Raw genomic sequence first — 17,780 nt, forward strand, 5'->3', positions numbered from 1 at the left:
CTAGTAAATCATAGCCATTATCTTGTTCAGAGCCATTCGAGATCTTGTGAGGAACCAAGGCAACTGACCACAAAGGCTGTGATGGTTGCCACTACATCATTTTTTGGTCGTACAGTAATATTTAAAATGTGACAGAAATAGGTATTTACATGGTTGAGTGATTTACTCAATAGAAATATTTACAAGGATGATACAAAGAAAGGACATGGCTTATTTCAATCATACATGGTGAAAAAAATAATATGGATAATTCCTTTTGTGAACGTACGCTTCTCAATGGTTGTCTTTGATACAGACCAGATGTCCTAAGAGGTCAAGGTCAGATCAGCCTAATTCTAGTTGTGGCTTCTGGTCGGGTTCTGGTTAGACCTGATGCTCAACAACCACTTGGTGCTGCTTCTGCAATGTACACGACATCATATGCTTGATATCTATTTTTTCATAGTGTGACGTCCTGTGACGTGTCATATATCTTCTTCTAACAATCTCCCAACTCCCTTTCCATCCCAGTTCTCCTCACCACCTTGTTTCTCACTCAGTCCAGCCTAGTAACCCCTATCAAACTTCTCAGGCACTTCATCTCTCAATGGAAATAAGCTTACATGCTTTTTTGTGTTATCATCAGCAATTGTAATTGTTATTTTGAACTATGTGTTCTTTTCATTATCTGCACTTCATGTTTATTGCTGCAATGCCAAAAACTTACTTATCTCAAACACATTCAAATTCCTCTCTTCCACTCTTATGTTCCATGTTTCTGCTCCATACTGTGCCATCGGCACAATCACTCCTTCATACAATCTCCTCTCAGCATCCACAGTGGAAATAAGCTTACATGCTTTTTTGTGTTATCCTCAGCAATTGTAATTATTATTTTGAACTATGAGTTCTTTTTATTATCTGCACTTCATGTATATTGCTGCAATGCCAAAAACTTACTTATCTCAAACACTTTCAAACTCCTCTCTTCCACTCTTATGTTCCATGTTTCTGCTCCATACTGTGCCATCGGCACAATCACTCCCTCATACAATCTCCTCTCAGCATCCACAGTGGAATGCTTACATGCTTTTTTGTGTTATCCTCGGCAATTGTAATTGTTATTTCGAACTATGTGTTCTTTTCATTATCTGCACTTCATGAATATTGCTGCAATGCCAAATAAACTTACTTATCTCAAACACTTTCAAACTCTTCTCTTCCACTCTTATGTTTCATGTTTGTGCCCCAAACAATGCCGTCGGCACAATCACTCCCTCATACAATCTCCTCTCAGCATCCACTCCCAAATATCTACTTCACATTACACTTTTCAATCCCCCAAGGCATTCACCTGCTTCTCCCAATCTTCATTCCACCTCCACTCCTCTATCTCCCACCACTTTTGCACCCAAGTATCTAAAACTATCCACTTCCTCCAGTCTCTCTCCCTTAATACTCACTTCCAGTTTGCTGCCACATTCTTCCCTTGTACATCTCATCACCTTACTTTTACCCACATTTATCTTCAACTTCTTTTGCACACCTTCCCAAACTCTGTCACTAACCTCTTTAATCCCTCCTCAGATCCTGCCACAAGTGCAGTGTTATCAGCAGACAACAACTGACGCATTCCCACTCTTCTCCATTTTCTTTAACCATCTCCAATCCCCAACCCATTACTCATGTTTTCACCTCTTGCACCACCTCATCCATGTGTAAATTGAACAGACAAGGAGACATAACACATCCCTGGTGAAGTCCCACCCCTATCTCAAACCACTCACTTTCTCCATTTCCGATTCTAACACAGGCTCTACCACTCATAAACTCTTGACTCCTCTTAACAGCTTTCCTCGTATCCCATATATCTGCAGTACCTCCCACAGTGCCTTCCTGTCTACCCTGTCATAAGCCTTTTCCAAATCCAAAAACCCCCCCCCCAAAAAAAAAAAAAAAAAAAAAAAATCTTGCCTTTTCCTAAAGCTTTCTCATGTATCTGTCTTACCACAAAAATCTGATCTACGCAACCCCTACCTGTTCCAAACCCACACTGCTCCTCACCAATCACTCCCTCTGTTCCTCTCCTAATCCTCTCAGTCAAAACCCTTCCATAAGCCCTCCCAACTACACTCAACAAACTGACCCCTCTGAAACCAATACACTCACACTTGTCCCCCTTTCCCTTGTAAAGCAGAACTATACAGGCACTCCTCCAGTCCTCCGGTACTCTACCCTCTCTCCAACAAACATCAAATAACCTCACCAGCCAGTCCACCATCACTGTACCTCCCTTTTTTTGACATTCTGCATGACACCCATACAACCCAGGTGCCTTACCTGCTCCCCTCATCTTAACAATTGCCTTCACATCATCTTTCCTTATTTCTCCTTCATTTTCCACATACATCACTGTCATTTTCTTAGCACTTCCCACTGCAACTACCTTTCCCTTCCTATCTTCCTTTACATTTAGCAACTCCCTAAAATACTCTGCCCATCTTCCTCTTACTGCCTTCTTTTCCATTATCATCTCTCCATCCATACTTTTTACCTTTTCTTCTCTACTTGATTCACCTCCTCTTCCTCTTTTAATTTCTTTCCAAAACATCTTTTTATTACTTTCAAATATAGAAATATAGAAACCTGAAATAAACAACAAGACCAGAGAAGATAGGTGTCACAAATAATACAATATAGAATATGATGCAGCAAATCTCTTTTACATACTAATTGAATAGTAAAGCACTAGTGCAGAATTTGCTAATAAAGCCAAAAAGAGTAGAAAATAATATGACTATATATATGTATTGATTTTTTCTAACAGAAACCAGACTTCAATCTCACATTTTTACAACTAATAGTAGTACAGTAGAAATTATAGGGGTTGAACAACCTAATATACTTTTTAATGAATAGCATATCATTTAGCAGTGTCTTGCGACACTGCTTCTGACCCAGGGCAGTGGACAGGATACAGGGATGACCCGTCATCCAGGAGGTGCCAAAATAGGAGGGTGGAGGGGAGTGGAATATATGGGAAATTAAATGGGTGGGAGTGATTTCTATGCCTTTTTCTTTTTGGCTACCCCCCCATGTAAGGGGGTAAAGCCTTTGGTATATTTATGTATATTAATAGTTGATCTTTTTCTTTTTCAGGAAGCAAGAGATATACTATACAGTATTATAGGGAAAACAGAATCAAAATTAAGTTTAGTATGTCAAGTTATTACAGGAATACCTTCACAGTGTTGTAAAATCCAGCACTTTATATTTTCATCATTTGTAAAAGAACAAAAATTGGTAAAGGTAAGCTCTTTGCTATTTTCCATTAGATTGTACACATGCCATGTTTTTCACAATTTCTGGGACTAGTGATATTATTACAACTCTTGTAATAGACTGCCAAATTCTCTACTTCACCAGATGACCACCCCCTACTCCCTCATCCCACTAGAAATGAGCTTAAGAGACATTACCCCCCAAAACAAGCATGAATTGCACTGGCATGCCTGTATTCAGGTCATCATCCAACACTGAAACGGTGCCAACACAGAATTGGCCTGGCAACCTAAGGAACTAAATCCCCTAAATGCAACCCCCACAGAGAAGATGTAAAACATTCTCTTCTATATTATTTTTCACTCACTCCATACAGTTCCATAAAATCTCTTCACTGAATGATTTAGTGCTGAACCAGTGACCATGGATGGTTTCCATGAGGTTGTGAGTCTCCTGCAAGAGAAAGGGAAAGTATTGATTGATAATGTACACTATAGTATCATTCAATTGGGAAAACAAGTTCTTTAACACTTTACTAGGATATATTGTTATTGAAAGTGTTTTAAATTGCATAGTTGGTAGTATATTGTCAACAGTAACCAGTACTTCTATCCTTGGTTATCATGCTGAAGATGTGAAGTTCTGAAAGTCTTGGTAAGAAATGTAAACAAGATATTTAATTTGTTCATTCTCAACAAATACTTTGGATGGTTTTCAGTATAGTTTGCAAAGCTGCACACCAGAAAGTGTTGAGGAACTTCTTTACTCAGCTGTGCATAATACTTGTTGGTAGGAAATGATAAAAGCAGCAGATTCTTGGAGTTGCTCCAGTGATTAGTAAGAAAAGGATGTTTCTTAGTTCATTTGTGAAAATTGTTCAAAATCCATGTGTACTTACTTGGTAAAATTACTGCTAGCTTGGTATGGAACACCCACAAAATTATAGGCTGGAATTAAGCTGGAAAAGGTGCAGGAAGCCATCTTGAATTAGATTATCAGTCTGAAAGGTTTAACATCTGCAAAATATTGGAAACTGATATTGATAACAGTGGGGCAAAGAAGAGTGAGACAGTAACTGATTCAGTCTATCAGTCAGCTATTCATACTCTACTGCTGAACATCAGCCTCTCCCAAATACTTCTGAGTTGCATGATTGCACCAACCTCTGACATGTCACTCATGCAAGCTTGTGTCTCATTTCTCCACCATCTATCTGGTCTTCCTCTTTCATCCTTTCCACTTTCTGGTATGCAGTTAATAATAGACTTCCTCCATCTCTCATCTTCCACTCTGGCTGACTTCCCAACACGAGTCCACACCCGCTCCATTATCAGTCTGTTGTCTCACCCAGGTTAACCTTTTCCGGTCTTTCAGCATTATTCCCAGCTCTGATCTCTCCATTCTCTTGTGTGCACTCTATAACTGTTTATATTGCATTCATCATTTTCTGTAGATTATAGGTGGTATTACACTTTGGTTGTAAACTTTGTATTTTAGGCAAAAGATAGAAAATTCCTTGTGATGTTCCTAAATTTATCAAACATCTTCTAACCAATTGTACACCTTTTTATTCTATTTTCATTTATTTTTGTTAGTTTAAGCATCTACCCTAAATTACTATATTTCTGAATTTTATAGAAATTCTCACCACTGATTATAATTGTTTTACTTAGAACTTTGGAGTTGAATACTACTTTTGTCATCTTCAAACCTACTTACGCCTTGTTGAGATCACTCAATATATTTTGCAAGTTCACTTTTTCTGAAATGAGAATGATAAAATGATTACTGAAAAAGAATAACTTGGAAACCACATTTGTTAATTAGGAACACATCTAACAAATGGAAATGTAAGCAAAGATGGGTGAACCTAGTGTAAAAAAGTACAATTTTCTTAAAAGAGCAGTTGACAAATTGAGTAGATTGCATTCAATGTGCTTAATTGGAAATTAAGCTAAGGGAGAACTCAATTGAAGAAGAACGAGTAAAGTATTGATGTTTAGAGCTGTTTAAAGATAAATTCCTAACTGAAAAACACATTAAAATGTCCAAGTAATTCACCTAGTGAATTCATAGAAAATAAGATCCATTATTTTGTTTCAAAGTAATACATGACATGAGCAAGATTGTTAAATCTTCTTTAATATGTTTTTAAGAATCAAGTTCATCTTTTATTTTAGGTTTGCAATACAAATTGGTATCAGCTCTTTAGTTTGGAGACCTTAAAGTCTGAGGTCAAGAATTTGGAGAGGAAAAAGTTAGTTACTATTGCTGAACATGTACAAGCCATGTCAACTGGTAGGTAGTTTAATGGTACCAATTATGTTTTAATTTATGTATAACATGGAGTGTGGTTGCTTGATAACTTGGAGAACAATTTTTGAGAATAAACTTTCAAATAGTTATAACCTCACATCTTGAAATATTGAATATTATACTTATTACTGAGATGGATTGACTGTCTTAGGTACTAATCAAGATGATCAGCTTGGTTCCATCTTGATGGAGTTGACCCCAGCCTTGGTTTGGATTGACAAATCTGAGGATGAAATGACTGGCTATGATAAGTTGATAAGATCTCCTGGTTATAAACAATCTGGTAAGTTGAAAGAATTTTAAATATGTTATGAAGATCAGTGGTCAGTGAAGAAAAAGTGAAGGGGACAATCAAGGATGAGATGGATGGGGTGAAAGGGGCTTTGAGCAAAAGGGGAATATCTGTTGAACAAGGAAGAAAGAAGATAGGAGATAGAGGTGAGTGGAGAATGGCTGTTTATAGATGATACTGTGATGCTAGGATGGGAGGGGATGGTGGGAGAGTAGGGAATGGTTATGTGTGAATGATATTTTGATGCAGCCTGAAGGGATTTCTCCTCATCTTCTCTACTTCCTGCATGAGGGGAAGGAGATGAGAGGGTTGCCGATTAAATGAAGTGGCCTTATTGTTGATGTACTGTGTCATGCCCTAAGCTCAGTTTTTGTGTGTTACATCAAACTCTAAAACAGAGTTTGAGTAATTCATACAATCCAGAGTCTCAGAGAATAATCGCCCCTTTATAGATACGTCCAACACGCCAGGATAAAGAAAGAAGATATACAAAATCACCGAAATATTTATTAACACAACTAATGAGAATATCTCTTACTTACAAGTACCGACAATGCGCAGAGGTCGAGTGCGGAGGGAGCAGCGTGGGTGATCTCACCCCCTGATTTATACCCCAACCGCACAACACAAGTGCTATTGCCCAATGCCAACTTATCTTAAAATACATTTCCTATCCCTATCCACCCAACTCCACACATCCATTACTTCCTTTATTTATGCATGGAGAGGGTTCACAATAATTCCCTAGCTTATACCTTAACCTACAAGACAATGAGGTAGAAAGGAGGGGAGGCACTACTTCGCCTTCTCGATTCACGCGCCCCTTGACCTCAGCTAGCGGGCGGCGTTGGCTTCGTATCACTCCGCCGCTTGCCTACGAGAGCTTTCGCGCGCGTTCCAGGTAAACGGCCTTAGCGGACAAGGAGTCATTGTTCATTCTCACACAAAGGGGTAGCATAACAGTGTAATTATGCTCAAGGAATAAATATGTCACATCACGAGTATGAACCCAGTTTTACTAAAATAAGACATTAGGGCCTTTGTTATTGTCTTGGCCTTAATATTTGACAAGGGGATCGCTTCAGCGTATCGAGTAGCTATGCACATGATGGTGAGGAGGTACTGTTTCCCCGACTTGGTCTTTGGGAGGGGACCTACACAATCGACAACCACCTTGGAGAAAGGTTCCTCAATGACTGGTACTTGGCACATAGGAACCTTTCTCGGAGTATCATTGGGTTTCCCCGTTACTTGGCACACCGCACATTGATTGATTAGTTCCTTGATATCCTCTGACATCCGAGGCCAGAAGAAGTGCGCCGATATGGCCTGTTTGGTTTTTGAGATCCCAAGATGGGCGCATGTGAGTTCATGTGCGATCTCAACTATCTTCCTTCTCATCGCCCGCGGCACTACAATTTGTAATATATTATCCCCTCCTACCTTATCAGGGGTCCTGTGTCTTCTCAGGATCACGCCGTTTTCAACGATGAATGCTCCCTTGCCATTCTTCTCCTCCTTTTCCACACTTCGGCGTATATCTTCTAACCCAGGATCTTCATGTTGGAGTCGGATGAGTTCTTCCTTGCCCATGGCCATCCCATGGATAACTTCCTCGGCCAAGGGTTCCTCTCCCTGGCCTTCCGGTCCTTCCTCATTCGTTGTCAGTCTTACTTCTCTCCTCCTGTGTTGGGATTCTTCTGAGGATGCGTCTACATGGATATGGTCGAGCAGGGGGTCTAGGTCCAATTCCCCTCGTTGCTCCTCCTCTCGCGCCTTCTTGGCTTGGCTCCTGGTGATGAGGGCCACAGGATCTGCCATATCAGCCCTGCTGCCGTCATTCTGGGTGTGCGTCAGTTTGGGTAGGGGTCTATCTACAGTCTTGAGTCGGATATGGACCGGTTTGCCTATGTCATTTCCTAGTAGTATATCTATTCCCTTCACGGGGATTTCTGCTACTCCTACCTCTACATCTGCTGTCTGACCTTCTAACTCCAATGACATTCTAACTAAGGGCGATGATTTTGTCACTCCTCCTGCTAGTACCATAGAGAATTGACCTATACTCTCCCCTTCTAGATCCGGTATCAAGTTTGGCCTTATGATAGTGCGGGCTGCCCCTGTATCCCGAAGAACCTTCACAGCGATCTTCTTCTTACTCCTTCCTATTCCTATGTTAGCATCCTTCACATAGGGCAACCACTCCAGGCTTACTTCCCTGCTGCTTGTCTCGTCTATTCTACCCTTTCCTATGGGGTTATATGCTACCTTCCCCTCGGTCCTTTCACCATTCTGCCCTGGTTTCTGGTCTTGTGTATCCTCGCTGTATTTCACCATGGGGCAACTCTCCATCCCTTGATTCAGCTCCTCATGAGGGGGGCACCCTTTTCCCTTTTCCGGGCGTAACTCTCTTTCCTGTACACAGAAAATCCCTTGTTTGGACTGCTTCTCTCCCATCTCTTGCCTGTAGGGACACCTTTGTGTCTTCCTCCAATTATCTCCTACCTGAGGTCTAGCATACCTTTGGCTCGGAACCGCATTCGCGCCTCTATATTGTCGAGTGGTACTTCCTTTCTGACCCTGACTTTCGTTAACCCGCAACGAGAAATTCTCAGCAAGCCTAGCCGCATCCATTAAGGTATCACATTTCTGCGTGGTGACATGCAGTCTGGCTTCATTGCTTAGCATGTTTATGAATTGTTCTTTGACAAATACTTCTAATACATCCTCAGCACTGACCGCATTTTCAGCACGCATCCATCTCGCGAGATCGCCCTTTAGTTTCCTGGCCATGGCGACGTAGCCCTTGCTGACATCCTTTTCCTCTTCCCTAAACTTCTTCCTGAAGTACTCCGGGGTAACCTCATATACCTTTAATATTTCATCTTTAATCTGACTATAATTATAGACTCCCTCCCCGTCAAACATATTATACACTGCTAATGCCCTAGGGGGGAGGTTTGATCTTATCATGACTGGCCAAATGTTCCTTCTCCATCCTAATTGTTTAGCCAGGCCTTCAAATGACGAAAAAAACAAATCTGGGTCCTCTTCATTAAATTTAGCTATAATGTGAGAAGCTTTAATGATATTGTCGATGTCATTTCCCCCACTACAGGTCCCCGCTTGTTGGTGAGTGTGATGTCCTGTTCCACACCCACTCGTGTCCCCCATGTCTCCAGTCCTCTCCTAGGATAATATTCGTTCCCGATTCTACTCTGGGATCCCTACCTATCCTAAACCTGTCCATATCGTCTATCATGTCGTAGTAGTTTCCCCTCTCTTGTGGGAACCGTTCATAACCAATCCTATCTGACTCCATACTATATCTTCTTCCCATTTTTGGGGTCTCCCTACCTTCCTCTCTATAATAGTGTCTACCTGTTTCTTGTGGTGTGTCCGGCCTTTGTCTGTATGTATATTCCCTTTCCTTACTGACTAGTCTACCCCCTGATCTAACCTCACTTTTTCTATCTTCTATGTCATAATTTCTGGATTGGGGAACTTCCCCATAATAATGAATTTCTGTCTCTTGCATCCTACGTATGTTCCCTTCTACTTCACCCTCACTAAAATTGCTCCTTGCGTTATAATACCTAATGCTGTCATTTTTGTCTTCCCCCAGTTCGAAGTATCTCTCGCTCCTTAGCCTCCTACTTTGTTCGAATTCTATATCACCAGTGTGAGGGCTCCCTCTCCTGCTTTCTATGTCACTTTCCCCTTCTCTCACCTGTGGGAATCCTTCAAAACTAGGGCTACTCCTAGAACTAGCTGGGGTGTTTGGGTAAGACATCGTATAAAAGAAGAAAACAACTACAATACCATAGGTAACGCGTTGCTGAAATGTAAACAATGAAGCCAATCTGCTTGCGTTTGTATGATCGATCACGGTTTTGATCGCTTGGCGGCTTGCGTTTTTACTTGAAAATAATTTCTCAATGCTTTTGCATACACTAATTCCTCTATCTGGCGGCGGAGTGTATCCCGGTCATGAGGCCCCCATTTATGTCATGCCCTAAGCTCAGTTTTTGTGTGTTACATCAAACTCTAAAACAGAGTTTGAGTAATTCATACAATCCAGAGTCTCAGAGAATAATCGCCCCTTTATAGATACGTCCAACACGCCAGGATAAAGAAAGAAGATATACAAAATCACCGAAATATTTATTAACACAACTAATGAGAATATCTCTTACTTACAAGTACCGACAATGCGCAGAGGTCGAGTGCGGAGGGAGCAGCGTGGGTGATCTCACCCCCTGATTTATACCCCAACTGCACAACACAAGTGCTATTGCCCAATGCCAACTTATCTTAAAATACATTTCCTATCCCTATCCACCCAACTCCACACATCCATTACTTCCTTTATTTATGCATGGAGAGGGTTCACAATAATTCCCTAGCTTATACCTTAACCTACAAGACAATGAGGTAGAAAGGAGGGGAGGCACTACTTCGCCTTCTCGATTCACGCGCCCCTTGACCTCAGCTAGCGGGCGGCGTTGGCTTCGTATCACTCCGCCGCTTGCCTACGAGAGCTTTCGCGCGCGTTCCAGGTCAACGGCCTTAGCGGACAAGGAGTCATTGTTCATTCTCACACAAAGGGGTAGCATAACAGTGTAATTATGCTCAAGGAATAAATATGTCACATCACGAGTATGAACCCAGTGTGACGTGACAACTGTGTCTTGCTTCATTGCTTCTGACCCAGGGCAGTGGGCGAGATAGGATGACCTGTCACCCATAAGGAACAAAGATGAAAGGGAGGAAAGGGTGGTAGATGGGAGTGGAATGGGTGGGATTGGGTACTTGCTTTTTGACTTAGCGACCTCCCTTGTAAGGGGAAAAAAAGCCCTTGGTATATGGATAGATAAGTCATATTCTCTGTTCAGTAAAAATTGGGCTTAATGATATACTTTTCATTTACTTTATTTTCTTCCATAATTCTGGTGTCATAATTCACTGACACACTGTTAATTAATAGATTTAGTTGCATCCCAGATTATGTGTCCTGGACAATTATGTGCCTGGATAATTGCTTACCAGATAACTGCATAACTGGTAATTGTGAAAATTGAAAGGAATGAGGGATGTAGATATTGGATGGCCCAAATATTTATGTGTGGCTGAATATATTCTTGTGTAGACCAGGTAGTATTTAAAAATCAAAAAGGAATGAAAGAATCGGGTGTATTTCAATTTTGATATTTCTGTATGTTTCACTGTGAGAGGTTTTGCAGATATATGGGATCAGAGGAATGCTGTTAACCACTTCCATGATGCCTATGTAGATGTCATGAGCTGTGAGTAGGTATATGAGGATGCTGGCGTAGGCATCTTGATTATATATTTTTCTTGTAGTTGTACATGAGTTACCCCTGGATTCTGTGAACTGGTTTGATCACATTATTTGTGTTTATTATTTCTCAGAGTAAAAGAGAATGAGTAATACAGCAGTGACTTTATATTTTATAATGCGAGTAGTTTGATGCAAATTACATATGACAGCTGATGCTGTGTGCGAGAGTTTGAGTCGTACTGAAGTGGTTAACCCCTTCCATACGGTGCCGCACACGTAGGCGTCATGGACTTAGATCTCGGTGGCAGCAGCCAATGCCAGCCGTACGACGTGTCGTAATAATACTCGCATCATAAAATATAGTCACGATCGATCTGTGAATTTTGATAACCATAGAAAATGTGATTACAAAAGAATTAGAAAGAATGTCATTATGGAGGGGCGACTACAATAAATATAATCAAGACGCCGATATGGCAGCCTCGCGAATACACTCGCTCCCCATGACGCCTACTTGTGCGGCACCGTATGGAAGGGGTTAAGGGCAGTCAAGAGTTTTTATGGGAGTAGTAGAGCCTGTGTTAGAAATAGAAATGGAGAGAGCCGGTGGTTTGAGATAAAAGTGGGACTGTGCCAGGGATGTGTCATGTCACCATGGCTATTCAGTATGTACATGGATGGGGTGATGTGGGAGGTATGTAAGAGTAATTGGCAGGGGATTGGAGATTGTGAAAGAAAATGGAGAAAAGTGGGAGATAAGCCAGTTGTTTGCTGACAACACTGTGGTTGTGATAAGATTGGAGGGGGTGATTAAGAAAGTTAGTGACAAAGTTTGGAAAGGTATGTGAGAGGATAAAGTTGAAGGTAAATGTGGGTAAGAGTAAGGTGATATGTACAAGGGGAGAGGATGGCAGCAATTTGGAAGTGAGGCAAGGAGAGAGGCTGGAGGAAGTGAATAACTATAGGTACTTGGGGTCATAAGTAGCAGAAAAAGAAGTGTGGATGGAGGTGGATTGTAGATTGAGAGAAGCGAGTAAGTGCCTTGGGGTATTAAAAAGTGTAATGAGAAATAGATATTTGGGAATGGATGCTAAGAGGAGATTATAGGAAAGGGTGATTGTGCTGACAGCATTGTATGGAGCATAGAATGGAACATAAGAAAAGTTTGAATGTGTTTGAGATGAAATGTTTGAGAAGTATGGTAGAAGTTACAAGGTTGGATAGAGTGAGAAATAAGGAGAGCGGGGGTGGAGAAGAAGATGGGAGATGGGGATAGTTTGGATAAATGGAAAGAATGAGTGAAAAAAGATTAGTAAAAGAAGTGTAGAAGGCAGAGGTGGAAGGAATGAACATGAGGGGGTGACTGAGGATGAGATGGATGGATGGGGTGAAAGGGGTGTTGAGCAAGAGGGGGATATTCTGTTGAGGAAGGGAGAAGGCAGAAGGTAGGGGTGAGTGGAGAATGGCTGCATGTGGATGATGCTATGATACATGGAAGGGAGAGGGAAGGGGGGGTAGGGAGTGATTATGTGTGAATGATATTTTGATGCAGCCCAAAGGGATTTCTCCCCATCTTCAGTGTTTCTGCCTTAGAGGACGGGAACTGGGGGTCGCCAATTAAATGAAGCTGCCTTGCTGTGGATGTGCTGTGTCTTGATGTATTGCTTCTGACCCAGGGCAATGGGCAAGATGGATGACCCATCATCCAGGAGAAGCCAAGAAAAAAGGGAGGGAGGGGTGGTAAATGGGAGTGGAATGAGTGGGAGTGGGTATATGCCTTTTGACTTTGGCTACCACCCTTGTAAGGGGGAAAAAGCCCTTGGTATATGTATGTTTCTTTAAAGAGGAACTGATAGGTAGATGGTAAAACTCTATGCCTTTCAGTTGTTTTGTTCATATGTATTAGTTACCCAAACCAGACAATATCACTTGTAGGAAGAAAAAGTGATTTACATTTTATTAAGAAGTCAAGAAAAAAAAATTACAGCCTGCCCCAAAGGCTAATGATGCCATTCCTAGAATGCACTAAATCAGCTGATTAATAAGCACTGCAGCTCTATTTACCTTGTTGTATCATAGAAAGAGGAGCTATGCTCGTGGTGTCCTGTCATTGTATCTCGCAGTGTCTAAATTTCTCTTAAATTTGTGTATGGTTTTTGTACACATTGTTTCGTCTAGTTTGTTCCATACATCCACCACTCTGCGGGGAAAGCTGTTCTTTTTCAGGTCTCTTCTGGGGTATTGGCTGCATGTTGTTGTGGCAAAATAGCATGCAGTTGATACTTTAGGGTCTATATGGGGTACCCCTAAGGACCGGAGCCATACATCATTTGGTCTGTGATAGATAACTCTGTTCACAGAGAAATTATGACACTTTTATTATACTGCTACTGTACCTCCGTGATGCTGTCCCCCAACTCCTTGTTGCTGTCCTGTACCATTTCTCTGAATATTCATTTCCTTGTTTCACCTACCCTGTAGTGGGGGACAGAATGCTGCTACCAAGTATTCCCACTTGAATTGTAAGAGGTGACAAAAACGGGAAAGGGATTAGGACTGGTTTTCCAACCAGTACCCTAAGGTTTGGGTCTTTTTATGTGAGTGAATGTAGTACAGATAAGAGTAAAAGGGAAGAGATAGGCAGTATGTTTGTGGGAAGAAAGATGGATGTGTTGGCTTTGAGTGAATCTATATTGAGAGGGAGGGGCGAGTGTGAGTTTGGGAGTATAGTTGGGAGGTTCCCAGGAGTGAAGAGAGGGTGAGGGAGAGAAGGGCTGGCTATACTTGTAAGTGAAGAGATAGGTAAACGTGTAGTGGAGTGGAAGGAGGTTTCTTCAAGGTTAACCACTTCCATACGGTGACGCCTACGTAGGCGTCATGAGAAGCAAGTGGGTACGCGATGATGCCGACGTCGGCATCTTGATTATATTTATTGTAGTCGTACCTATGTAACCTCCATTCTCTCTAAACTGGATTCATCATATTTTCTATGGTTATCAAAATTCACGGGTGAAAGAGAACGAACGATTGAGCACTGACTTTATTTTTTATAATGCGATTATTATGACGCAACATCGCATGTCGGGCAGCTAATGCTGCCAGACGTGCGATGTGCCCCGGAGTGAAGAGGTTAATATGGATGAAGGTGAAACTGGGTAAGGAGATGAGTGTGAGTGAAGGATAGAGTAGAACTAGGAGTGGAGGAGGAATGGGGATGGTTTAAGGAGGGAGTCACAAGGTGTGCAAAGATGGTATGTGGAACAAGAAGGATGGGAGGAAATGAAGGGAAGGGTAGTGACTGGTGGGATGAGGAAGCAAAGAAGGTTGTAGAAGAGAAGGTACAAAGAAAAGAGAAAAGTAAAGCATAAGAAAAAGGAGGCAAAGAGGAGAGCAGATGTGGAATGGGGTAAGAGTATGACAGAAAATTTTGAAAGTAATGAAAAGATGTTTTGGAAAGAAATTAAGAGAGGAAGAGGAGGCGAATCAAGTAGAGAAGAAAAGGTAAAAGGTGCAGATGAAGAGATGATAATGGAAGAGAAGGCAGTAAGAGGAAGGTGAGCAGAGTATTTTAGGGAGTTGCTAAATGTGAAGGAGGATAGGAAGGGAAAGGTAATTGCAGTGGAAAGCGCTAAGAAAATGAGAGTGATGAGTTAGGAAAACAGAGGAGAAATAAGGAAGATGAAGTGAAAGTAGCTGTTAAGATGATGAGAACAGGTAAGGCACCTGGTCTGGATGGATGCCATGCAGAATGTCTTAAAAAAGGAGGTACACTTATGGTGGACTGGCTGGTGAGGTTATTTGATGTTTGTTGGAGAGAGGGTAGAGTACCGGAGGACTGGAGGAGTGCCTGTATAGTTCTGCTTTACAAGGGAAAGGGGGACAAGTGTGAGTGTAGTAGTTTCAGAGGGATCAGCTTGTTGAGTGTAATTGGGAAGGCTTATGGGAGGATCTTGATTGAGAGGATTAGGAGAGGCACTGAGGGAGTAATTGGTGAGGAACAGTGTGGATTTAGGACGGGTAGAGGTTGTGTAGATCAGATCTTTGTGGTAAGACAGATATGTGAGAAAGCTATAGGAAAGAGGAAGGATGTTTTTTGGGCTTTTATGGATCTGGAAAAGGCTTATGACAGGGTAGACAGGAAGGCACTGTGGGGGTATTGCAGATATATGAGATAGGAGGAAAGCTGTTAAGAGCAGTCGAGAGTTTTTACAGGAGTACTAGAGCTTGTGTTAGGATTAGAAATGGAGAGAGTGAATGGATTGAGGTAAAGGTGGGACTTTGTCAGGGATGTGTTATGTCACCCTGGCTATTCAATCTATATATGGATGAGGTGGTGTGAGAGGTAAAAGCAAGGGTAGTGGGTTGGAGATGGTTAACGTCTTCACTCCGGGGCACATCGCATGTCTGGCAGCATTAGCTGCCCGACGTGCGATGTTGCGTCATAATAATCGCATTATAAAAAATAAAGTCAGTGCTCAATTGTTTGTTCTCTTTCACCCGTGTATTTTGATAACCATAGAAAATTGATGAAGCCAGTTTAGAGAGAATGGAAATTACGTAGGCACGACTACAATAAATATAATCAAGATGCTGACGTCGGCATCATCGAGTACCCACTTGCAGAAGAGGCTGGACGACCGTGTTGTGAACAGCTGCCCAGGATGTAACACTTCACCCCATACCATACAACACATAATGGAAGACTGCATTATACACAATCATGCACGCAAACAACACAACATACACTCTATAAAGGATTTGTGGGAAAACCCAGTTTCGGCTGTGGCCTTCCTTGGGGAGACGGGACTGCTCGGACAGACAGTCTAGGGAACGACAACAACAACAACAACAACCCACTTGCTCCTCATGCCACCTACGTAGGCGTCACATATGGAAGTGGTTAAAGAAAATGGAGAAAAGTGGGAGATAAGCCAGTTGTTGCTTGCTGACAACACTGCACCTGTAGCAGGATCAGAGGGATTGAGGAAGTTGACAGAGTTTGGGAAGGTGTGTGAAATAAGGAAGGTGAAGATAAATGTGGGCAAAAGTAAGGTGATGAGATGTACAAGGGGAGAGAGTGGTAGCAGACTGGAAGTGAGTATTAACCCCTACCATACGGTGCCGCACACGTAGGCGTCATGAGGAGCAAGTGGATTCGCGACGCTGCCATATCGGCGTCTTGATTATATTTATTGTAGTCGCCCCTGAGTTTTAACATTCTCCCTAATATGCCCTTAATCACATTCTCTATGGTTTTCAAAATTCACGGGTGAAAGAGAGAACGATCGATATAAGCGGTGACTATATTTTATGATGCGAGTATTATTACGACACATCGTACGGCTAGCATTGGCTTATTGTACTCTTAATTTGCTAGCATTATGCTACATGTAGATTTAGTAAATGCGTAGTTAGAATTCTGTATGTGCGTTTGTACATGCGTGCCACAGCGTGAATCTTCGAGAACTTCCATAATTGCCATTGGTACATCTTAAGTAATTATCAAATTATTTGTAATGCGAAAGTTGAGTGAATGGGATATAGATCCTTATTACTATCAAATTTGAAGTTGTCATGTAACTGAAAGTATATGAATGTAAAATTTCTGTGTGCGAGTGAATAATTAAAATAATTGTATAAATTAGAATTAGCAACTGTTTTTGGATCAGACCACCCGGTGCTTAGTCACGCATGGAGAGAACAGCGTGAGCTCTCGTAGGGTGCATATCAGGTCATTTTTCTTGACTGTGGTGAAAGAGTGTGAAGACGTAGATTTTACTTTTCACGTACAATATATATTAACTTTTGACGTGCAGCGTTTTACTCCACCTTATTGTTAACCAAACAATAAATGGTGGCAGCGGTGGGATCTAGGTCATTTTTCTTGACTGTGGTGAAAGAGTGTGAAGACGTAGATTTTACTTTTAACGTACAATATATATTAACTTTTGACGTGCAGCGTTTTACTCCACCTTATTGTTAACCAAACAATAGGCTGCTGCCCGCAAGATTTAAGTCCCGGAGTGAAGTGGTTAAGGGAGAGAGACTGGAGGAAGTGGATAGCTCTAGATACTTGGGTGTGAATGTGGTAGGAAAGGGAGGAGTGGAGGTGGAGGTAGAATGTAGATTGAGAGAAGTGAGTAAATGCCTTGGTGGATTAAGAAGTGTAATGAGAAATAGACATTCAGGAATGGATGCTAAAAGGAGATTGTATGAAGTAGGGCTTATGCCGACAGCACTGTATGGGGCAGAAACATGGAACATAAGAGAGGAAGAGAGAAGGAGTTTGAATGTGTTTGAGATGAAATGCATGAGAAGTGTGATAAGGGCTACGAGGCTAGATAGAGTGAGAAATGAGGAGGTGAGGAGAAGAACGGGGATGGAAAGGGAGTTGGGAGATAGGGTTGATGAAAGAGTATTGGGATGGTTTGGACACATGGAAAGAATGAGTGAAGAAAGACTAGTAAAAGAGGTGTGGAAGGAGTAAACATGAGGGGATGTCCTAGGATGAAATGGATGGATGGGGTAAAAGGGGCTTTACAAAAGAGAGGAATGTCTGTTGAGGAAGGATGGGAGAGGACAGAAGATAGGGGTGAATGGAGAAAGGTG

The 17,780-nt window shown here is 41.7% G+C and overlaps 1 protein-coding gene across 6 annotated transcripts in view; it reads left to right on the plus strand.

Annotated features, from left to right (window-relative positions):
* The window catches only part of LOC143040217 (uncharacterized), a 225,905-nt gene that overhangs the window by 25,861 nt on the left and 182,264 nt on the right, over window positions 1–17,780 (plus strand). For all 6 annotated transcript variants that reach the window (XM_076210907.1, XM_076210905.1, XM_076210906.1 and 3 more), the window contains exons 2-4: window positions 3,139–3,288; window positions 5,442–5,559; window positions 5,729–5,860. In XM_076210907.1, the coding sequence (XP_076067022.1) occupies window positions 3,139–3,288; window positions 5,442–5,559; window positions 5,729–5,860 (400 nt within the window). The remainder of the gene's footprint in view (window positions 1–3,138; window positions 3,289–5,441; window positions 5,560–5,728; window positions 5,861–17,780) is intronic.

The sequence above is a fragment of the Oratosquilla oratoria genome, chromosome 28, assembly GCF_046742065.1.
Source record: "Oratosquilla oratoria isolate Oo_2021 chromosome 28, ASM4674206v1, whole genome shotgun sequence".
Lineage (NCBI taxonomy): Eukaryota > Metazoa > Arthropoda > Malacostraca > Stomatopoda > Squillidae > Oratosquilla > Oratosquilla oratoria.